General features: G+C 42.6%; 1 protein-coding gene across 7 annotated transcripts in view; it reads left to right on the top strand.

The window, feature by feature from the left end:
* The window catches only part of LOC115571922 (E3 ubiquitin-protein ligase DTX1-like), a 39,083-nt gene extending 19,512 nt beyond the window's left edge, over positions 1-19,571 (top strand). For all 7 annotated transcript variants that reach the window (XM_030401942.1, XM_030402086.1, XM_030401702.1 and 4 more), the window contains 10 exons: positions 482-696; positions 1,216-2,114; positions 14,248-14,309; positions 14,431-14,592; positions 15,287-15,348; positions 15,446-15,612; positions 16,471-16,624; positions 16,741-16,830; positions 16,941-17,039; positions 17,327-19,571. In XM_030401942.1, coding sequence (XP_030257802.1) covers positions 482-696; positions 1,216-2,114; positions 14,248-14,309; positions 14,431-14,592; positions 15,287-15,348; positions 15,446-15,612; positions 16,471-16,624; positions 16,741-16,830; positions 16,941-17,039; positions 17,327-17,458 — 2,042 coding nt within the window. In that variant the 3' untranslated portion in view covers positions 17,459-19,571. The remainder of the gene's footprint in view (positions 1-481; positions 697-1,215; positions 2,115-14,247; positions 14,310-14,430; positions 14,593-15,286; positions 15,349-15,445; positions 15,613-16,470; positions 16,625-16,740; positions 16,831-16,940; positions 17,040-17,326) is intronic.
* The last annotated feature ends 5,193 nt before the right edge of the window (positions 19,572-24,764 follow it).

Genomic DNA, 24,764 nt, shown 5'->3' with positions numbered 1-24,764 from the left:
TCATACATACATTCATACACTGATGGAGGTGGCTGCCATGCAAGGTGCTGACCAGCACATCAGGATCAGTTTGGGGTTCAGCATCTTGCCCAAGGACACTTGGACGTGTAGACCAGGGCAATCGAACCATCGACCTTCAGATAACAAGACACTGGTTCTACCCCTGAGCGAATGTTTTGTGCATTGGACAAACACATTGTGGACTGTGTAAATGGGATGTTTTTCTCTTTTCTTGGTAATAGTGCTCTCGGCCACTCTTACAGTTTGCTCTCACCAAGAGATGCGCAAAAATAAGGAAACATTGGTGAATCCCAGAAATCAATGGGTACCCACAAAATAGGAAGAATGGTGGATATTGTGTTGTTATAAGCTTGCTTCTAAAACCTTGTGTCTTTTACATGGTGGAGAGGCTAACTAGTGTAAACCTATTGGGACAAAGTCATTAACTAACACACATTCCTTTTCTTCATCTCTAACTCAGGAACCATCCGTCCGGTGCGTAGGAGCTTCTATGACCCAGCCTCGGCCCCAGGTCAGGGCTGGCAGTGGGAGTGGGAAAACGATGCCGGTACGTGGACACCATACGACATGGAGGTGGCCATTGCCATCGAGAGCGCCCACAGCCGCAAGCAGCCCTGCCTTGATCTGACACCACTCGGCTTCTGCTACCTCATTGACTTCCAGAACATGACACAGGTGAGTTTAAAGTCTTTACACTGACATCAGTGACAGAAGCCACTTGAAACTTTGTCAGTACCTTTAATTCTTCTACCAAATGATGAGCTGTTTTACACTGTAAAACATTGTGATAGCTGTTTGCCTTTGTGTTCATCACAAGCTGATTTGAGCTTCTCCACTTTGCGATTCCAAGCTTTAGCTTTGCTCCTGTGTGAATGCACAGTAAGCTGCATTTCTATTTGGAACGATGACTCCTTCGCTTTTCTTCCCTCTCTGCTAGTCCTGCTGTACAACCAGAGGGAGGGAGGGATTGCTACTGGCTACTTTTAGCACATGCTTAGGTCATGACAGGGTACTTATTGGACTATAGGAGGAAAGCATAAGTACCTTGAGTAAACATTAAAAACTATCATACTTTGATTTTTGAGTGATATTTAGCTTTGAAGCTGCAGCATGCTCCTCATGTGATGACCCCATAGTGAGAGTTAAGAAGTGACCATAAAATGTCATAAGCTCATGTTTTGCTCTGTCATGCAGGTGAATAGACAGAGCCAGAGGTGTCGCAGGCTCCAGAGACGTGCCGACATGACGTACCCTTTAGTGTCTGGTCCTCTCCCAGTACCCAAAGGAGGAGGTGTAGGAGGGGGTGGAGGCCTAACAGGAGCCCTGCTCGGTGTCGGAGTGTCGGGGACCAGTTTGGGGATTGGTAGCTCTGTCTACCCCAATGGGGGCTTACCAGTTACTGGACTGGGCCAGCCGTGTTCCTGCCAGCAGTGCATGCTGGTCCTTAGTGTGAAGACCAACACTGGAGGAGCAGGGGGAGGAGGGGCAAGCATACAGACTCTAGGTAGACGCTCACTAACCATGCAGCGAACCAAGAACGCAGCACCCGTCACCTCCAAACCTTTGAGTCCATCTAAATCAGCCACTCTAGGACAAGGACAGCAGCAGAACTCGAATTCCAACTCCAACTACTATCAGACGCTGCCGCACGGCCTTGCCATTTCCAGAAACACTGCCTCTCCACGCAGGAACGCGCAGCTCTTCGCTCAGTCGTTGGCTGCCCTCACTGCCGGCACCTCCTCTCTGGGTATCTCCTCGTCTATTAACAGGCCTCCTCCGCCGTCCCTACCACCGCCTCAGCCTCCATCGTCTAACCCAAATGTGAATCCTCCGTCCATTCCACCCAAGCACTCCTCGTCAGCCAATGAACCGGTGCCAACGGGAACTTTAATTTCCCCTGCCAACAGTGTGACCACGCCCCCCTCTCCTGTGCCCTCTCCGTCGCCAGTGGTGATGAAGCCACAGCGCACACCTTCATCGGCAGCAAATGTGTGCCATGCTCCGTTGCCACAGAGATCAAGCTTAGCTGGACTGAGCAGACCAACGTTACAGAGGATTGCAATGGCCCAGTCCAGAGCGCTAATAGCATCAGGGTGAGTAGATCAAACACACACACACACATAAGTGACCGTAGGACTGCAGAATAACACACACAGTGTACCAGGAACTTCATTAAAGGTCTTCTATAGTTATTTGTACCAATATATAGGTTGGCTTATATTATTGCCTGATATTAGCCTATCACAGATATATATCGGTATCTGCGTATATGTTGTCTAATATACACAGACAATTTTTTCAGAAAATATAATGCAGGAAAAGATGCTTGGGGTTATTCAAATTCCCAGTGTTTCTTACTCAGTTTATTTTAAAATGTCATGCCTCTGTTGAACATTTTGCTACAAGTGTTTGATAACCACATTTGAGGAATCATTGCAAAACTATACTGAATATAGAGGCCGATTTATTGATATTAGAATTTTTACTACCTAATATCAGTCATGGCATCGGCCTCCAAAATCAAGTATCAGTCAGGCTCTAGTTATTTACATGGTCTGAGGAAGATTAAGGTTAGTGGTTTGCTCTAGGGCTGCATAAGTTACCAATTTCTTATTTTATTGTATTTGAATTTCCACAATAAACATCACAAGGAGCTGCAGGATAAGAACAGTCGAAGCTCATAAAGCCCCTGCTCTGCTTTGCTGTTTCTAAATTCAGATTTAGTATCTATCTCTGTTGGTGTAAATTTGAACGTAGACCAACATTTTGTAGCTCAATTTCTTTGCAGGATACACATCCTATAATACTGGAGTGACTGAATGATGTTATTTTGTCAATCGTCGTTAAAGTTAAAAATAATTTGACTACACAGCAGTCTTTTTTAGGGATTTAACATTTGAGAGACTAAAACTTAACATTTATTCTCATTTTATCACAATGTCATCTAAAGTGTATCTCACACTGGATATTCTCTCATATCGGGCAGTCCTGTTGCAGTTACAAACATTTATAAAGTGTGTGTGGACATGCAGTGAGAAATGCTGTTGACAAGTGCTCATCAGCCCGTTAATTTTTGCAAGACTGCATGTTCAAACACGCAGAGGCACTCACACAAAGATGCACGCCTGGGCTTGTAACCCTACATATGTACACACATACAAACATGCATACATCCAACCTTTATAACGCTCATTAGAAAGTGTTCTGCTTGTTAGTAATGTTGAGTCATGCATTTGTTACTCTGCACTGATATGCGATGTCATTTCAGAGATGTGACTCACATCCAGTCCTGTTGGAAATGTTTGTTCTCTGTTGTTGTTCTGGTTGTCTTGATTAAAGTTAAACTAATAATGTATTCCATTAGATACTTGGTCTGTTGAGCAAAATGTACCAAACAGAAGTAAAAGTGATGTTGCATGGGATGACAGAAAGCAGTGAAGAAGAATTTAAAGTAGTGAGACTAATGAGATTCTGTTGTGCGTACCATCTATTCACATGTGTTTTGTCAGCTGTACTGGCAGGCAGTGAATTCTGCCGACATTAACATTAACAGTCCCACACATTAGTGTTTGTGTGCAATGGGAGTGCATTGCATTTACACCCAGGTCAGTTGACTCTGCAGGAGACACAGGTTTTCATCACCTTAGCTCGGCTTTGATGTAAATGTGAACATGTGATAGCGCAATGACGCGTTAACATCCGGTGGCTGCACGTTAATAAGAACGGAATTTAATTAAGGATGTTATATTACTGGATACAATGTTAGAGGTGTAGCCCCATTCATTCCAATGACAGCTCGACTTCCTGGTTATAAAAAATACCTGGATCGCCGACAGAGCTGGCTGACTTCCTATTTAGCGCCCCGGCTAACTTGATGGGGATAAGATAATAATGTCTTTGGGCCGAATGGCACAAATCATGATAGTGAAACGAGGGGTTGGTGACACTCAAAACGATTTAAAAGCGGTATAACTCAAATGCAACAATCAATGTAGAGTAAGGAGAATTCAAAGAATCTTTATGAAAAATGGTAGCAAGGCCTAACTAAAGTTGTGAAATGTTAAATTAACCTTGTTACGGTTTACTGGGGTGCACTGGTGTGTGTGTGTGTGTGTGTGCGTGTGTGTGTGCGTGTGTGTGTGTGTGTGTGTGTCAAAAGTCAGCTGAGGCCTCTGTGCTCTCCATCTGTGAAGTGGCATCTCTGGAGCAGATTGGTTGGGGAAGGGGGAATTGTGGGGGAGGCCATGGGTCAGCCATGCCCCCCGCTCTCTAAAGCTATTTTATGCATATAGCAGTATGCATGGAACAAAGGTCTAAGTAAAGAGCAGTTCTGTTAGGGGTCCACATAAATTGGAGGCCACTGTGGAGACCTCAGGAATCATGGCGACACAAAACAAAAGCAAAGTTGCTGAATTGAAAATCGCTTTAACATAAGAGGTGGACAAACAAAAAGTCACATTATGTGGAACATTTATGGTGAGATGCCAAAACAACACTTTCTAGATAAACCTGTCTTCCTCTGACTTTCTAGGAACACCTCTATCAATCTTTAACATCTTAAACTATGGGTAGGTGATATCACCTAAAAGTTGTATATCACAATAGTTTTGCAGTGACTGTATTATAAACCGTATTACAAAAGATAAAACAATACTCCACTCCATCATGAGCACCAGATTAGATTTGTTTTGGAGTAAACTACCAGCCTGACACCCCCCCCCCCCACCGCTCTCTTCTCAGCCTGAATGCACTCTGGCTCTCTTCCCCCCATGTACCCTTGAACTCCTGCTTCTTTTCCAATCATTCTCCAGCTTGTCAGCTCCTCCTTGTCTTCTTCTCTGTTGTCTCACTTTTATCACAATGTTTTTCTCTTGACTTTCTTCAGAGCTTTTATAATATATTATAGGACTTTAAGCCATGCAAGCTGCATGGTTGTATTAGTGGAAATGTTTGTCAGTGGTCTGTCAGTCCACCAATTTGGTCCGCACCAACGTATCTCCTACATTCACGCCTTTTAGCAAACATAGGATGGTGTTATTTAGAACATTTTTTTGAATCAAACTAAAAAGATAACCTTAATCCTAAACAATTTGGGCATCTTAACCATAAACCTTTTGTAGCAAATATAGGATGGTTGAGTCAAACTTTTTCTCTGTTCTTTTTAGAATCAAATAAACAACCACAGCTTTACACAGTTCATTTTGGCCCTCTCAGCTATTCATCTTTTAGCCAGCTGCTGAGGAAATCTAACTGGTTAACATTTCCTAAAAGTAAAGCTGACCGCTTCTTTTGCACAATGTGGCCTGTCTTTCTGCTCCCTAGTAAACTGAAGCCTTTTTTTCTCCAATCATCCTCACTGATGAGTGGTTTTCTTAAAGGGATATTCCGGTGTAAGTTTACTGGTCCTGCTGCTGGGTTGGTTGGCTGCTGGTTCTCTATGGCCCTGTCTAGCTCTCCTCGTGTAACGGCCAGTAGCCTGGTATCTCCTCCAAGCTCTTGAGACTGTTCTGGGCGACACAGCAAACCTTTTTGCCCGTGTGGATGTGCCATCACGGAGGAGCTGGACTTCCTGTGCAACCTGGTTATACTTTCATTGTACAGAGAATCATGTTTCTTTACTTTGCATATGACAATAAACAATCTTTAATCTTGAATGCTGCCAGTAGTGACAAGTACGCCAGCAGCATGGAGTAATAGAGAAGAATCAGTCAGGAAGGATAAGGAGAGAGCAGTTGTCTGTGGCCACAACATGCAAAACCATTCCCTTTTTGGGGGGTTTAGCTCTCCACTGCACCTGCTATCACTTTGCTGTCAACATGTTGATTGGGCCACAGTGACTGTAGAGCCAGGAAGTGCTGACTGACATATATCAGTGTGGAAAGAAACTTTTAGAAAGTTGACCCACTTTTTGGTTGAATCAACAGGGGTGTGTGTGTCTGTGTCTCTGTCTCTGTGTGATTTATGTTCTTGATTGAAAAATGGGATATTCGCAGTTAATCCCTTCCGAACTCAAAGGAAGGTCAGATGGTTTTGAGATGAAGATTTTTTTTGGCCGTGCCCCCTCCCTCAGCCCTGTTGCTTATTCCCTGCCCCCTCCTCTCCTTCCCTGGCTCCTCTCCTCCCTCGTCTCCGGTCGCGTCTCGGCAGCCTGTGCCCCTCAGAGCCTCATTGTTGGTCCACAGTAACCTTTGTTGGATTACCCAAGCCTGGGCCACATTAGCAGCACAATGCTGAGCCTCCGCTAGTTTTCTCTTCTCTCTGCTCTCTTCTCCTTCCCCCTCTGCCCAGCCGTCGTTCTTTTCCTCTTGTTTGCTTCTCTCTATTTCTTTATTGTTTCGTTATTTTCACGAGTGTTTTTTTCTGGCTATGCTTCCTTTGAGCAGCCTGTAAACGTTCTCAGCTGTTTAAAACATAACTCCGCAAGTTAGTACCGACACCTTAACTACCATCTCACACACAGCAGTATTAGGGTAGATGGGATTTGGGGGGTCGAATGGGTGTGGTGGACGTCATAATGATGTCAATGCTGATCTAGCAGCATACTTATAATGGGAATATTTTTGGGATGGGGGTAGAGGTAGACAATGGTGCTTGGCCAGTCAGCATTGTTGCTAGCCCCAGACAGTCAACATTTTGTAGAGGGGGAGGGGTCTGTAGATACCTATATATATGTGTGTGTGTGTGTGGAGACACAGTTTCAGACTCAGACAGCACCCAAGACAAAGCCTTATGGGAATGGAGACAAAGAAACGAGTAAGCAAACTGTCAAAGATTGATGACACAGTGGTGCAAGAAATCAGGCCGAGAGAGAGAGAGGTGACACGTGACACACAATAAAACGATATCCTTGAATGTATGGGAAGAATGAACAGAATGAGAAGCTGGAAGCACACATATCAATTGGGACACAAGACACAAATAGACATGATAAATAGTTCGTAGAGTAACTGTCTCAAATGTGTGATGTCTTCGTTTTGTGATGGCTGATAAAATAGAGAGGCAAAGTCACGCCCCTTTTAGTGGACCAACCATCGGACCCTATTTCAGAAGAAATATGTATGGTAGTGAATGCAGAGAGACAAATAGTGTTTTTTTTCTGGTTTGAACTATGAATTACCCTTTTGGTTTGACAGCTGAAAGATCATTTTTTTAACCGCATGTTTAAATCGGCTTCCCAAAATGGCAAAAAAACAAATATACAGCTTTGTCATAATTTCATACTGGATCCCCACAGCTACTTTTGCACTGTTGCAGTGTTTACTTGTTATCCCCAGAACAAAGTCCCCGTCTCTCAATCAAAAGCAAGTAGTAAGCAAACCTGTCTACCACCTTCTCACATCACATTTTAGTTTTTACTAATGCAGATGAAGCGCGCTTGAAACATCATTATTAAGCGTGTGGGTGACAGTGTGTGTGTCCATAGGAATGTGTGTGAGGCGGTGGGTGCCGCTGTATGTGCATGTGACATTATGTGTGTGAGAACGTGTGGGAGTGTGTTATTGTCTGCTGTCTGGCTGACGTGCATCTGGGCCTGGGGTAATAAAAGGAGCAGAGGGAGAGGGGGAGAGGGGGGACTGTGTGAGACAAAGCTGGGGGAGTGTGTGATCTGGTGGGAAGTGGGTGGATGGGTTTGAGGTCGCATGGGGTCAAGAGACTGGAGTCCCATTCAGGCCCTTCCCCCCTCTGGCATAGCCGGGATCTTCCTCTTTCTGGTGTTCTTCTTCACTCCGTCCATTTCCAGTCAGAGCTGCTCAGCTTCCTGCTGCTCCCAGAATACTTCTTCTGGGAGGAGGAGCTTTATGGAGGACCAAAGGTGTCATATATACACATACATGTTAAGATGTGATGCTAAGTAATCATGTATTTTCTCCACTGTTAATTCCTGTTTTACAGTGTTATTTTAGCCATATGCTCAATGCTCAGTTCCAAAATCCAAAAAGTGTAACGCATTCTTAGATGAATTTCTGCATCAAACTGTAATTCAGTAATTATGCAATTATTTATAATAATTATTTGATATCGGTCACATTCAATCAAAAGTTAACTGTCAACAACCAAACTGGTTTGATGGCACTCGGCTCAACTTCAGCTTTATCCAAAATGTTTCCTGCTAAATCTGTATTTCCTACCAGCGGCAGAGGAGGAACTGGTATCATTGCTGGGGGCTTCTTCAGTTAAGGGTCCTTCATTGCTTTCCTTATCCAACTCCTCATCAAGGAAGACCGGTTCAGTCGAAACTTCAGTTTCTGTCACACTCATCTGTCTTAATGTGTTCCTGCACTGAAATTCCACCTTGCCATCTGTGTGGAATAGTGAAAGGGCAGAATGGGGTGACAGTTTTGGTCCGCCTCTGAGCTGCCAGCGGAGGCAGTAACAGTGGCGAGATGACGTCCGTGTGCAAGGGTCAGCCAGCAGCACGGGACAAGTGTGTGACGGTCTGATGGTGTTCACAGTCTGACGGGATCTAAACAGATCCTTCACTCATTAAATAGAAGAGAAAAATCCCACACTTCAACCCACAAAGCAACGTTACAAGACCAAACAGCAGTAATATGGTAGCAGGTAGTGTCCTACTGACTCTTTATCTCACTTTCGTCTAAAAAGATAATTGGATGGATGGATGGATAGATGGATAGATAGTAGGGCTGGGTATCACCAGGTACCTCGCGATACGATACTATCACGATATTTTGCCCACGATAACGATAATATCACGATACAGCGATTCTGCGATAATCGATATATTGCAAAAAAAATTCATCCACGATACATCACGATATCTGTGTCACTGAAGACATTCATAATTTATTGACTGCACTGAATCCATTTCACAGGAATTACAAAACATTGTCAATCAATTTCACATGAATGACAGCCAAGTAAACAAAGAGTATATTGCACAGTGTCTCTTCTTAACACACACACTGACTACAGCTATCATTAAATATCTATATGTGTGGGTTTCAGAGCTACTTAAACAATTTTTTAAATTTTATTTGGTTGTATACCTATGTTTGAACAAAGATAAAGCTGTCCTCCGAAGAGGGGTGGTGGTGGTGGGCCCAAAAAAAAAAAAAAATATATATATATATATATATATATATATATATATATATATATATATATATATATATATATATATATATATTTTTACATTTTTAAATATAGATATTTGGCACCAGTGTATCGATAACGTACCTCAAGACGAAATATCGCGATATATCGTAGAATCGATATTTTGGCACACCCCTAATAGATAGATAGATAGATAGATAGATAGATAGATAGATAGATAGATATGTACATACGTACATACATACATAGATATTATTATATATTATATATTGTATAGATAGACATATAACAAATTAATTATATATATACACTGTTTGGCCAAAAAAAAAGTCACCACCTGGATTTAACTAAGCAAATGAGAGCCTCCTATTAGATAATTACTGCATGGGTGATTATCTTGCAGCTGTCAAGAAGTTATTTAACCCCAACTGATGAAATGAGTAGCTTCTCATTTCTTAAACAACCATGTCGAAAGACACAGTCCATGGTCGTGGAAAAGATGTTAGTCTGTTTGAGAAGGGTCAAATCATTGGCATGCATCAAGCAGAGAAAACATCTAAGGAGATTGCAGAAACTACTAAAATTGGGTTGAGAACTGTCCAACGCATTATGAAAAACTGGAAGGATGGTGGGGAACCATCGTCTTCGATGAAGAAATGTGGTCGGAAAAAAATCCTGATAGAAAATTTAAACGGTGAAATCAAATCGTAGAAAAACAACAGCAGAACTCAGGGCTATGTTTAACAGTGAAAGTAAGAGCATTTCTACACGCACTGAACAGCTGTGTAGCCTTAAGAAAACCACTAATCAGTGAGGCTAATCGGAAAAAAAGGCTTCAATTTGCTGGGGAGCATAAAGATTGGACTGTGGAGCAATGGAAGAAGGTCATTTGGCCTGATGAGTCCAGATTTACCCTGTTCCAGAGTGATGGGCTCATCAGGATAAGAAGAGAGGCGGATGAAGTGATGCACCCATCATGCCGAGTGCCTACTGTACAAGCCTGCAGGGGCAGTGCTATGATCTGGGGTTGCTGCAGTTGGTCAGGGTAGGTTCAGCGACATTATGTGCCCAAAGAATGAGGTCAGCTGACTACCTGAATATACTGAATGAGCAGGTTATTCCATCAATGGATTTTTTCTCCCCTGATGGCACGGGCATATTCCAAGATGACAATGCCAGGATTCATCAGGCTCAAATTGTGAAAGAGTGGTTCAGTGAACATGAGACAACATTTTCAAACATGGATTGGCCGCCACAGAGTCCAGACCTGAACCCCACTGAGAATCTTTGGGATGTGCTGGAGAAGGCTTTGCGCAGTGGTCTGACTCTAACGTCATCGATACAAGATCTTGGTGAAAAATTAATACAACACTGGATGAAAATAAATCTTGTGACATCGCAGAAGCTTATCGAAACAATGCCACGGTGAATGCGTGCCAGCTAAAGGCGGGCCAACAAAATATGTGTGACCTTTTTTTTGGGGGGTGGCGACTTTTTTTTTTGGGCCAGGCAGTGTATAATTGTGTTCACCAACATGGACAAGTAGGTATCCGAGATAATTATTCATCGCAAATCCTCAATCCCTGTGATGCCTGACACACCTAGTGAGTCAACTGGATTAGCAAATGAGTGTGACACTAAGCTGTGTGTATACAGTGTGTGGGTGTTTCATCAGCTCATCAGTGGGGCAACTGGAAAGTGTGTTAATGAGCGACATGAAGCTCTTAACTGACAAGAAGTGATTAGTGAGTGTGAGTGTGTGTGATCCATCACAGATTTAATATGGGTGTTTCCCATCCGTCATCAGCCTGCAGCCTATCTGTAACAGAGGAGTCTGTGCGTCTGTTGTCATAAATAAATCCACGTGACAAGTTTAAGATCTTAACCTACTTTAACAACATACGACAGCGGAGCACTACGGAGCTGGGTGGACATTTGATGTGATGGAGCCACGTTCAGCCATGTATTCTCACTACCTGCTTGTTTTCAGAGTTGTGGACGAGGCCAGAGGTTCCAGGGTAGTAAACATAAACTAAACATGAAAAACTACTGCTGCTTATCAGAGTTGAGATTTTGTAAAAGTCAAGGTGTTGCATTTGATATTTGTACTCCTATTTTTTTTTTATTTTCATTTTCTCAGTAAAGTAAAACTAACTGCTGTCATGTACCTGCTGCTAGTGTGTGATATTCTGATGGGCTGGAAAAGTGTTGACAGGATTTGCTGGGTATCTATGGGACCATCTATGTAGGCGTAAGTGTGATACACAGTTGAGTATAATTATGTACACAACACAAACTAAACAGACACCACGGAAAATGACCAGACACACTTTGGAGCGCGACGTGTGTGAAGGAGCACGGTGTGCTCCTGTTAGCGTCATGGAATGTGTTGTGTATTTTGTCGTGGAAGGTACATAAATTCTGACACACTGGTCTTTTTGTCGTAAGTGAGCTGGGCTGTAGCCAACAGTTATTCTCATCATCGCTTAATTATTTAATATGAGAATTCATTTTCATGACTAACCAATGAATCCTTTAGCCTATAATTGCAAAACACATGTGAAAACTGTGCATAACTTACCACAGTGATGTCTTTAAATTGCATTTTTTTTTGGCCCACTTTTCAACTAATTGAATAGTCGTTGCAGCTGTAGTTGGGAGGTGTCCCAGATGTAACATCGGATGTTGTCCTCTATGATACACTGCGTGAGATGAAAATGAATTGACACAGCCAACGCCTGTTTTCGTTCTTCATGCCCTTTGTCTGTTCGGTCGGGCTGATATTGTGAGTTCTGAACCTGATATAAACCTGATTAAAAAATGGATTTGTACTGTTATTAGAACTTCCCAAGACAATGGGTAGAAACCTAGACAAGACAGAATTAAGCCCAGATGATTTTCTGGATCCATATGGCCACAAGGGCTCATAAGACATCAATTCTATCCCTTGTCCATGGTCTTGAGGATCTGTGTGGACTGTGTGTGCAAGCCTGAAACACATGATTCTGTTTGCCTACATGATTTGTGTGAACATGTCCACCTATGCAGGCATCCTATGTGTGTGTTCACCCTGTGACACGAATACTCCCAAGTTATTATTGTATTATGGAAGCACACAGTGTACCAGCATCACCTGGTGACATCTACTCATTTGTATTGATTTGATTTGATTTGAATTAAACACGTTTTCAGATCTCACATATCCCAACACTGCAAAAATCAACTGCCGGTTTTCTACCCAGAAGTGACTGTTGTTAGCACGATGTCACAGTGATTCAGTCCATAAACTTTGCACCAGCCCTGTGGCTGTCTGCTATTGTTCCTGTGAGGTTTTACTTTGTCTGGCAGGATGAGTTTGGACTTGGGTGTCTGACTTCTGCTACCCACTGGTGAAGCTGTGGCTGCATGGCATTAATCAGGATAACGAATTAGAAATGGTCAAAACTGGTGATAGCGGTGTCCTGAATTATTAACCAGGTACTTATTTTTGTAAGGTTAATGAGTGTTACCTTGACCTGATGACGTCAAGACAGTGACAGTTTTAGTTTTGGCCCATTAGCATCAAAACCAGCAGCGGTATGTCAGAATGGACTAATATTGGGGGGTGCACAATATGGATTTTACCAATAGCCAATGATCACCCGCGTCTTACTGCCGATACCGATTAGTGATAGACCGATACATCGGACGGCCGATATTATCGGCCGATTTTTGCGTTTTTTACGCGTATCGGCATCGGCCGATGCGGACTGCTGCGTTCGCCGATCCGGCATTATTTACAGACAGGCGTCCACAGGCAGCTCCGTGTTGCTGGAGACGCTGCAAGAAATGGCAGAGCAGAAAACCAATCCAGTGTGGCAGCATTTCACAGAGCACTGTTCTACCTCACCTGTTTTTAATATTTGTTAAATATTGTTTACTTGTTCTTCTTCTACCTCACCTGTTTTAATTTCTATAAATGTTCCTTTTTTTAAAACTGAGACTCGTAACATTTGTTATCATCATTGTGTAATTTTTATGATGTAAATTGAGGGAGCAAAAGTAGTATCGGCTCCAAATATCGGCTCAAGAAAATCGGCAGTCGGTATCGGCATCAGCCCTAAAAAATCCATATCGGTCGATCCCTAATACCGATAACAGATAACAATTTCACATATTTGTAATTTAAAAGTAAGTTCATACCCTGTAGTTTACCACTGAGGATAAAAAGGCTAAGATGTAGCAGGCAAAGACGGATGATTTATTATTCATAGCTTGATGTATTGTGTTAAACTCCTAGCCTTTTCTCCTCCTCTCCGAACACATGGCAGGTTACAATTGTTTCATGACTCCAGCAAAGACACGTGAGGCTCTTGTCTACATTGGTTGGAATGTTGGTGCATACAGCTGTCAGCTCAGAGTTTAAGTGGGAAAAATCTAAATGCACAGAGATGCACATGGCATGGTATCTATAACAATAGACTGTGCATATCATATCTGTAGGACTAAGACCCTGACACGCTGTACGCTCTGGTACATAAATGTTTGTGCAGAGTCTTGATATTCAAAGTGAAGATAAAATGCGCAGATCATTATCATCAAATATTCTGGTATAACTATAAGACCTAACGATGTCAGTCTGCGTGTATGATACATGTGTGTTTGTCACGTTGAGATTATGATGATTATGATGATGATAAACTTTGTGACGAGGCAGGTAATCCCCAGCAAGCAGCTGTGTGACGTCAGATCACTGAGCCGATGGAAACTCCATGGATTAGCCCTCATAAACACACACACACACTGTCGGACTTAGTCATTTATACACTCTCCGGCAGCCAGGCGAAGTAGTTCACTGTGAGACGAGTACATACCACCAGAGGCTAGATAGAAGAACACAGAGGAACTTTTTGTGTCTTTTAATTATTTATTTTTTTCTTTAACTTTGTCCCTTTTTGGAAGTTTCTGTTTTTTGCCTTTGTGTGAAGTTTGGTTTGCTTAACTGTGACCTCTGACTGTGAGAATGACAATCATCTGTTTTTCAAAGTGAGCATGTATTATGTTTATTCTCCAGGTTAACTCAAATGTATTTACCGACCTCTCACGTCTGTTGGGATCTAACAGTCACTGTAGGAAACACTGAATTTAACAAGCTTGTGTCCTCTCTTGCAGTGTGCCCACCGTCCCTGTGAAGAACCTCAATGGATCCAGTCCTGTTCACCCTGCACTCGCTGGTAAAAAAAACGCACACTAACCACGAGCTGTTACGGGTTACATATAGAGAGGGTTGAGAGCTGTTCACAAGAGAGGCAGATCCATTTCTCCTCTTACCAGATTCACTCTGCTGTATTTCAGGGATCACAGGTATCCTGATGAGTGCGGCGGCTCTGCCCGTGTGTCTGACCAGACCTCCTAAACTTGTGTTGCACCCTCCGCCTGTCAGCAAGAGCGACATCAAACCCGTACCAGGCTTTGGCCACTGCTGCAGGAAGACCACCAAGAAACAGGCTCGCAAGGGTAAGCACACAGAAGAGATTGTAGAAATGGTCCGCCAACAGCTGTCACTCAAAGAACTGTGACCTTTTTTTTTTTTTTTTAGATGAATTTAATATCTGTTTATTTAGTTTCTAATAACGCAAACCTAACAAAAAGGACTGTAAATATACAGCAGATATAAACCACAGTGTGTAGCTGCATTACATGCAAATAACTGACATCTCTCCTTACCTAATTATTGTAACAGAGTGATTTATTGCTCAGCCTCTCTACATATCCAATAGACCAAAGTCTTATAGATTATGTTTGCCTATTTTTATGGAGCTTCGTGGCGCAAATATCAGCTTTTCCATGTAGGCTGGTGCGTGACATCTCTTATCAACGTAGCGTAGGTGGGAAGTTGTGCCTATTTCCAGTTCAGTTAAATTAATCTGCTTGCCAAAAGTGTTATGAGCCTTGGCAAAGTGGAGACGAGTCCTCTCTCCCAGTACCACAGATACAGCCAACACTGGATCAGGTGTCCTAGAATATCAGACACAATTCTAAATATAGAGTCCCTCAAACTTGGTGATTTTTGTGCACAGCTCGAACATATGCCCCAGCAAGGCAGAACATCGTGGTCATACAGAGGATCTGTATTTGCTTTACAATTTACAACTCTTTCCCTTCATTGTTTCCTCTTTCTTTTTCTGTTTCCTCTCCGTTCTGTCTGCAGGTAAAACTCCAGAGGAGGTCGTAAAGAAGTACCTGCAGAAAGTCAAAAGTTCACCAGAGGAGGTATAAACAGTGTTTGTATCTCGCTCTTACAACACATTGTGATTTTCATAATGTTATTTGTAATGTTAATGTTATTTCCCTTCCTCGTCTCACCTAGGACTGTACCATCTGTATGGAGCCGTTGGGGGGTCCGTCTGGATATAAGGGTCCAGGGGTGGGGCCCGTGTCTCGGGCGGAGTCAGTCGGGCGACTAACACAGTGTGGACACCAGTATCATTTCCAGTGTCTGGTGGCCATGTATAATAATGGCAACAAGGATGGCAGGTAAGTTAATAAAGGCTGTAATGTCTCTCAGTTTTCTCAGCAAAAAAGCTCTTTAATCAGGGTTGGTACGGGTGCTTGAAATCCTTGAAAGTGCTTGAATTTCAATGTTGTGTTTTCAAGGTCTGAAAAGTGCTTGGATTTTAGTATAAGTGCTTGAAAGTGCTTGACATTATAACTCTGTCTTTCACAAAATTGGGATCAGACTAGATAATTCATTTCTGAAGTTTTTGCTATTATGAAATATAATTTATGATGTTTACAGCATAATGCAATTAAGATAATTGCGCTAAAAAGTGAAGAAAAAAATCACAAGTATATATATTCCTTTAGATACGTATTTTACCCCAGCAATAAGGTGCTGGAAAATCTTAAAAACAGGGTTCGTACGGGTGCTTGAAATCCTTGAAAGTGCTTGAATTTCAATGTTGTGTTTTCAAGGTCTGAAAAGTGCTTGGATTTTAGTTTAAGTGCTTGAAAGTGCTTGACATTATAACTCTGTGTCTTTTACAAAATTGGGATCAGACTGGATAATTAATTTCTGAAGTTTTTGCTATTATAGAATATAATTTTAGATGTTTACAGCATAATACAGTGTACATAATTGTGATAGAAAGTGAAGAAAAAAAATCACAAGTATATATATTCCTTTAGATACGTATTTTACCCCAGCAGTAAGGTGCTGGAAAATCTTTAAAATGACCCTTAAAAGTGCTTGAAAAGTGCTTGAATTTGACCTTGAAAAATGTGTACGAACCCTGTTAAAATGACCCTTAAAAGTGCTTGAAAAGTGCTTGAATTTGACCTTGAAAAATGTGTACGAACCCTGTTTAATCAGTCAAGCTTGTCCTCTCTTCTCAGCCTTCAGTGTCCCACCTGTAAAACCATCTACGGCGTAAAGACGGGCAACCAGCCGGCAGGGAAGATGGAGTACCACGTCATCCCTCACTCTATACCAGGGCATCCTGACTGCAAAACCATACGCATCATCTACAACATACCACCAGGCATTCAGGTACTCCAAGAGGACTGGCAGCACGCGGTTTGATTCTCAGTTATGGTTGTCACGGAGTCAGCGTTAGGTCGATCAGCTTTAGTGCCCGCTAATGTTAACGTCCTCTCTCTTTTCAGGGACCAGAGCATCCGAACCCAGGAAAGCCCTTCACTGCCAGAGGCTTTCCCCGACACTGCTACCTCCCAGACAGCGAGAAAGGACGCAAGGTGAGCGCGGTCTGACATCTTGTGATCCATTCTTAATACAGGTACATTTTAAAAGGTACATTTTGAAATGAACCCGTTGTCCTTACCTTTACCCTAAACCTGCCAATCAGGTACTCAGACTGCTCCTGGTAGCGTGGGACCGCAGGTTGATCTTCTCAGTTGGTACTTCAAGCACTACAGGAGAGTCTGACACCGTCATCTGGAACGAGGTACATACAGAACACCGTTCTGAGGCTATTCAGTATACACGTGCTGGGCTCGGCTTGCCTTGGTCTGACGGGGCACATCAGCCCAGCACGGCAGGGAGTTGCACTGCCATTAAAACAGGGCTACCTGCTCAAAGATGTGTCTGTTGCTGACGATGCGCTTGTGAATAGCAGTGGCCATCAAAGAATGTCAAAGAATAGCAGCTAACAAAGCTCTGCCAGTTTGGTGTTAAACCTATTTAATTTCCTATCCTGTGAACAAAAGACGACATTCTTTCTTTGTCTTCCAGGTCCACCATAAGACCGAGTTTGGCTCCAACCTGACGGGCCACGGCTTCCCCGACCCCGGACACCTTGACAATGTCCTGGAAGAGCTCCGAGCTCAGGGCATCGAAGAGGACGATGGACTGATGGAAAAGTGAAAGGACAAGAAAGAAGGAGGAGATATCCAATGTTGAGAGCAGTAAAAGGGTGGCAGAGGGAACGAGGAGTAGAAGAAGAAAAATCTGGCCTAAACCACGAAAATATGAGAAGCAGGAGGGACCCCCGACTGAGACACACACTCTCTGCCAGCACTTAAAAGGGGTGCGGGGGGACATTTGGGGTTACACAAGACGTTTTCAAGCAAGCACATCAACAGAGGTGGGAGGGAGTCTGAGGAAGCAGCGGTACTGAAAGAAAAGTCCCGAGGAGCAAGAGGAGGCGATGAAACCAGCAGCAGGAATAATGACACTCATGGTATTAGGTACTAAAACAGCTAGGTACTAAATCTGGACAAGTGCGAATGAATCGGTACTAACCTTTTAGGACAAAAACAAGTTGGCTTTACTGAGAGAAAGAGTTAAGATGTTAGAGCAGTTCAATGAAAACTGGAAAAGAAAGGACAAAGAGAGAAAGGAAGCGGAGCAGTGGGGGAGGGGACAGGAGAAAGGAGAGCAGGAATGACGTAGCGGAAAGAGAGAAAGGTGGCGTACGAACGTAGCCTAGGATAGGTGTAGAGGAAATCTAACTTGTACGGTACTTCAGCTATCACCGGAAAAACACAAGGAAACCGAAAAAGAAGGATGAAGGTTGAGAGAGACAGACGGCGCGCCCGCGTTCTGACCACCTGCTCGTCCGTGGGTGAAGTTTAGTGCTGCTGCTCCCTCCTGTGGTGACAGCAGAGGACTACACCTCATCCTGCACGCCACTGGGACAAATCCAAATGTTACTATGAGTTATCCACCTGTGTTACTTTTTTTTTTATCATTGCTATAATCCTCATGTATCATCATTCCATACTTTTGACTTGATGGGTTTTATATGACCTAGGCTTTGTATGTTTTTCGACCAAACGAAGGCTTGTTATTTGAGCCTATTTGGAGTCTTACCATTGAGCCACTGTGGTACGAGTTAACCTTAGATACACAGGTACCAGTATTTACTTACATGTCTTGATTTTATTTTTGTCTCTTTTGATGGTTCATATGGTTTCGGTGGATGGGGGCACCATTGAGAGGAAAGTGAGATGTGAATAAAATGCGATGAAGGTGAGCGGTTTGGGGGGGGGGGGGGTTTGCCTTGGACTTAAATGCTGAGGATTTGCTTTAAGGCCTCAGGTGTTTAGTCGTAGTTGAATGAGCTTCCCTGTCAGTGCTTCAGAGAAACGAACCAATGTGCTGGTCTTAAAGCAGGAAAGTCTCTCAGATTGAGCAGAGTGTTGAACAGTTGAGGAGGATGGAGAAGATGAGATGCAGGTCTGAGGCAGAGGTCAGGGCCTGGTCTGCCCAAACACAAAACAGAGAAGAATTCTGGTAGAAGGACACGACTAAACAGGCCTCTATTTAAAGGAACAGATCACTCAAACGTCATTATCTACTCAACCTCCTGCAGATGGAAAGTCGGGTGATGTGTAGTCCACAGAACAATTTTGGAGCTTCACAGCGAAACAGTGTAGCATCAGTCTTAAAATATATATATGTGTATATATATATATATATTTATGTATAAAAAAGATAAAGAGAAATGGCTCCATACAGCTTCACCAGCATAGTCTAAGTCTCCAGAAGCCCCAAATTGATTTTAAAGGCACTCTGTAATTTCAGTCTGGGGCTGAGTAGATAATGATAACATTTTCATTTTTAGGTGAACTTTCCCTTTTAAGGTCTCATATTAAAGGAAACTCCTCCCATCTCATGTGTCATCAAATATGGTTAATACAGACTAAATTGTTCCTCATTCTTAGATGAGACGTTCAATTTCAAGTTCACTAAACCAGTTTTCAGCCACAGGAAACGCATGGCGACTGGAATGAAATCCTTCCAGTCAGATTAGTTTGAAGCATCTGAACCTGAACAGGTGGGCAGGACCTTTAAGTGGCTTCAGGAAGTTAACACCTGGCATCATTCTTATCTCAACAACCCTCCTCTTCGAGATTTTCCCCCCTCCTGACTGATCAACACACTGCCCAGTCTCTTAAGTTGGGTCTGTGAATGACCCCCTGTTACAATGTTACAAGACCAGTGTGTGTGTGTGTGTGTGTGTGTGTGTGTGTGTGTGTGTGTGTGTGTGTGTGTGTGTGTGTGTGTGTGTGTGAGAGAGAGAGAGAAATAGAATCTGTGTACTGTGTATACTACCAACATGCTCCTGGTTTAGGGTATTATTTCGGTACTCCGTGGGAACCACATCATCCTTCAGCTGTGATGATGCTGGATGGTCCCTGTACAGTGATGTCCTCATTTAGGTTTTTTTTAATATGAAACATAGTTACAACTTTACTTTTTTTTAAGTAGCATTTTATTCTTGACACTATCAATGAGAAAAGAAAGAGAGCCTTTTTTTTTTTTCATTTTGTACATGTATGTTTTATTGCCTTTTTGTCATTTGTTACAATTGGTTAAAAAAAAAAAAAAAAGACAGTGTTATTACATACGACGTCTCTTTTTTTTTTTTTTTTTTGTCGTGTACAGAAGTCAAACTGATTCGCGTCATCTTTTCTCTGGAAAAGGAATTTGATGGTAGACTTTTATCTGAGTGTGAAATATAATGAATTCTAATAGGAAGTCAAACCCTTGTACCCTTGCTTTTCTGTGAGGTAAAGAAAACTTTCATTTTCTACATGTCATCCCGCACTGATACTGTTCTGCACTCAGCCCTCACCTCTCAGTGTTTGTGACCCTCGAAGGTTTCTTAGCAGATTCCTTTGGTGGGAAATTTGGTCCATGTCGATTGTCCACCCTGAATTTAGCAGCGGAAGACTTGGAGTGCAGGTGGCATGGTGAAAAATGATTGTTTTAGATGTTGGAAAAATATATATATAAAAAAAAAAAAAAGATCACAGTTTCCTCTTGTGGCAGTTTGCTTGCTCTGTTGGCTCCAACGCTGCGCAGTGAATTGGGAAAACAATAATTCTGTATGACCACCGAGTTACCAATGTTAGCTTCAATTTGTCTTTTTAGTATTAAAAGAGTGACTTTGAGCAGTGAACAACACAATTTGACACAAAAGTCATCGCTAGTTTACTTTCTATTTTCTCGACATGGAGAATTGGATGAATTAGATGTCAAATGAATTAAAGGCGATGATTATTGTTGCCGCAGGGTTAAAAAGAGGAGTTATTAACCTTGTACCTCAAGTGTCTTTGGAAGAGACGACCGTTTGACTTAAAGGTTGTGTGATCGATCGTTTGCGGCGTCTGAAAACCATGTGACCGATGTAGCGGACGGCTGCGACTGGTCACCCACCATTTCAGCTCCGTGCCACCTTTTAAATGTCAATTTCTTTCCCATCACTGGTTCTCGTCCCTGGTGAAGGCAATATCTCATCCAGCTGTGTGTGACTTAAGGGCCCCTCTGTGTCTTCTTGTTTGTGGGGTGGGGGTGGGGAAGAGGTGATCATTGGTGCTGGTGTAGGAGAGAGAGTGTTAAAATGTGATTGGGAAAAAAAAAAAGCAAAGATTAAATACTGCAAAATAATTGCTGGAGTATGAGTGATTAATACGTGAAAAAAATAAAGGATGAATGAAACTTACTGTCCCGTTGTGGTGGTCTGATTGTAACCGCCGTCGTGAAAGATCATCTGAGATATAACGATGGAGGAAGTATGCTGACGTATTAGTTTGTCGTGTACATGCCAGTGTTAAAACTATATGTATCCGCAGTTAGCTCGGCTGGTAGAATGTGGAGAGGCCAAAAATTCCTACGCCGCTCCGTAGCTCCGAAGGTAACAGCGCCCCGGATGGATTATCTGCCATTACACAGATTAGATTTAATAGCGTGTTTGAGATATCAAGGTAACCTCTGCAAAAGTAGATTTATTAGTCACTGCTTCAGTTGGCAGACTACAAAATGATTACTCCATAATGACCACATGGCGCCATAATAAAACTGTGCCAGCTGTTTTCTCTGTAGTCAATGATACCAGCATGGAGGATGAAACATTACTGAAGCATTAATAGATAGATCAATACAGGAATAAATAAACAGAATGATTAGATTATTAATTGATTAAACAATAAATACATGCAGAGGTACATGAAGAACCAAATGAATTATTGCTGTGATAAATGATTACCTGCATTAAAAAGAGCTGGTAAATAAATAGTACAAAATAAATATATTCAGTTTATTTATACATTTCCATAAACGTACATTTAACTATTTTGCAGGCTCTGTTTTTATGTCTTGGTGTGAATTAGAATTGCCCAGAACAGCAGCGGTGAGAGAGCCCAATCCCAACCACTGGTCCACCAGAGCTGATCCTGTCGCTGAGAAGTACAAAGAAAAGCAGTGTTTCAGTGAAACAAGCACTCTAAAGCACGTTTCTTACCAGGGAATTATTAAATATAATAGGAAACATAGTTTCAATTGAGTTCCACTTCGTGTCATTGTGAAGAAGACAGTCGTGTCAATTTTGGGCTTACCTCTCCGAAATAAGTGTCTTTTTGCACGGTAAAGTAGAGGAAGATGTATTTCAGTGAGCAAAAGTTTTTTCAAGCAAGTTTTGTACCGTGGAATGTGTAAAGTTGGACAAATATTGGAGGGGGAGCCTCTCCAATAAAGAGAAAGAGAGAGGGACACAACGAGGCTGCTGCCTTCCTCCTGTCCTCTTTGTTTATATGCTGAAGCGTTGGCACAAGCAATAAGCTAAAGACCTGCAGGGCGTCAGTGTTTTGTGAAAGGAACATGTCATTCCACTTTTCGCTGATGACGTAAATGTTTTTCTCTAAAAACAGACGTATATTTCCAAAATCTAATCAGACCCAGATCCTGGTGGGGGACAACCGTCTAATGGGGGCTCTGAGACATGCAATGAACACTGTAGTAGCATTTACACTAGATATATGTAATGTTACAGTCAAAGGTCACAAATCAAAGCTGGGGGTTCGTACTCATAACGGCAATATGTACGGTCTCAGAAAGTGGGGAATTATAAGATTCCAAGATTAAAAGCCAAAGCATGGGCTAGAAAACAAAGTTTTATTCCATAAATTGCAGTTGAGAGACTACTTTCAAAAAGAGATGAGGAAAAAAAAACGGTTGGAAATTCAAATAAGATGTCATAAAAGACCGAAGACTCGCCTCAGCGTTCCATCAAGCTTGGCGGGGAAACAGGGCGGATTCAGCGCTGTAATTAAAGCCCAAATGGAAAGCAGAGTTAGAGGCTCGGATAACAGGCGAACGATGGTATCAAACGCGCGAGACACAACGTAGACACACAAGTCCACGAGTATGGAGGGAATTATGCTGGAAGGATTTCACCCGCTTTTTCATAACACCCAAAATATAAAGCTGCTCCGCAACAGTGTTGGAGGCCGTGTGGGGGCAAATCCCAAATACCTGCCCTGTGAGGTATCAAGGACGTGCTGAGAACGCTGTAACCAGAGAAGATCTTTACCCGATCAAAGTTTGACTGGCAGCATGTAAAAAGAACTGTCACAAGGAAGTGGCTCCAAGTAAACGCCCCAAAAACAGGTTCAGTGGCTGGAAACTGTCCAAGAAATGTTACCGTCTGAGAGTCAGAGAGGGTGCACTTAATGACAACACTGGAAACAATGGAACATCTACATGGCTTATGACACCGACTAAATAAACGTCTTATTATAGTATGGTAAGTATACTTCACGTATTAAGTATACGAATATCAATGTACAGGTAATGTACTCAAAGTGTACCATCGCAGTACTTCTACGGACTAGACCGACCCACTTTTAGATTACAAAGGTTTACTTTAGGTGTAAGAATAGTAAACAACAAGCACACAACTAGTTTACATCCAAGTTTTATTTATTTGTACTAGAACCTAAATGCACTCACTCATTATACGGTAATATAAGCAGATTGTAACACAGGTTTATAATGCATTATAGACATGGGCGACAGAAACTGCTACATGGACATTTTGTTCCTGCGTACTGTTGTTTATCTGTAATTACCCATTTCGTTGGTCTTTCATCGTCCTCTTCCACGTCACCTGCTGTCTGGCTTTGTCCTCCTCTTGACTGTATGCCTCCAGATGTCCTGACCTTTGCTGGATTCCTCCCTCTTCTTGCAGAGGTCGCTGTAGTTGTCTGTGTGAAGCAGTTTCGTGTAATGTTACGGGTCCTCGTGCTGTGTTGGATCTCACAGCTGAGCACGATATGAGAGAGCCCTATTATTTCTGTGCCGGCTTATTAGGGTTCATGCCCGAGGGGTCCTCACCTGACGACTCCTAACTTAACGGTAGTTGAAAATGGACCATCTTTTCTTTTTTCTACCTTTGTCCCACTTTACTATTTATCCACCATTCTTCACCCTGGAGGTCGGGGCAGTGTGGAATCATTTTTGAAGATGCTTTGCTGGTCTTCGGTACTCATCCAGTCAATTTTCCCGACTGTCACGCTCTTGACCTTGAAATGATATATATGGTAAAGATATATATGGCATAAATATTCTTGCATTCCCTGTTGTGGAAAAAATGACTCACTCAGTCAGAGAGGATGCACTTAATGAGAAATGTAAAAAAATGGAGCATCTGTATTGATTATGACACCTCTTTCAAAAGGCAGTGGTGTATTCAGGCTGATGTCCTCTCTCCTACACCATGATCTCACCAGCAAAGCACTTACTCACTTACTGTTAAATGTCTTACATAATGCATACCAAGAATTCTGGAAGCTCAGCTGAATTCAAAAGTTCCCTTTTATTGCGAGGGCTGTTTAAAATACCTTTCGAGCACACTGTCCCTCACAGTGTGACCCTCGCGACACAGTATTTGACGCCAATGCAAACGCAAAGAATGGCTTGTATTTTCTTGTGTTGCCCCTGTATGTGCAGATAAAGCAACTTGTCTCCCATTGCTTCGTAACACAAAGCAGTTTAATGTTTTTTCTGGTTGTGACTTTTTTTGTCATCACAAAGGTGGCAGATCCATACGATCGACCTGAACCCCCCCACTTCCAAACGAGAGCGATCATTTAAGTCGCGCAATGCCGGCTTCATTTAATGAGCCAGTGTTTGCAGTCAAAGGGCCATCTCCTTAAATGAAGGGTAGTCACTTCCAAATGACTATCAACACAACACCTCGAAGTCAGCCGACGCGTGTCCACATTGTGGTTTGAAATACAGCAAACGGTGAATCTCCCTGGCACACTGGCAAACAGCTGGGAGAGGTTGATGTGTGACTTGTTGAGATCACTGGGACACCGATGTCAAAGAGTGAGAGAAAGTTCTGGAGAGCTTCCGAGCGGCGAGCGTTTCTCCTCTTCTAAGC

This window comes from Sparus aurata, chromosome 1, assembly GCF_900880675.1.
Source record: "Sparus aurata chromosome 1, fSpaAur1.1, whole genome shotgun sequence".
NCBI lineage: Eukaryota > Metazoa > Chordata > Actinopteri > Spariformes > Sparidae > Sparus > Sparus aurata.
The sequence above is the reverse complement of the archived record's forward strand: the minus strand, read 5'-3'. Positions and strand labels throughout refer to the sequence as shown.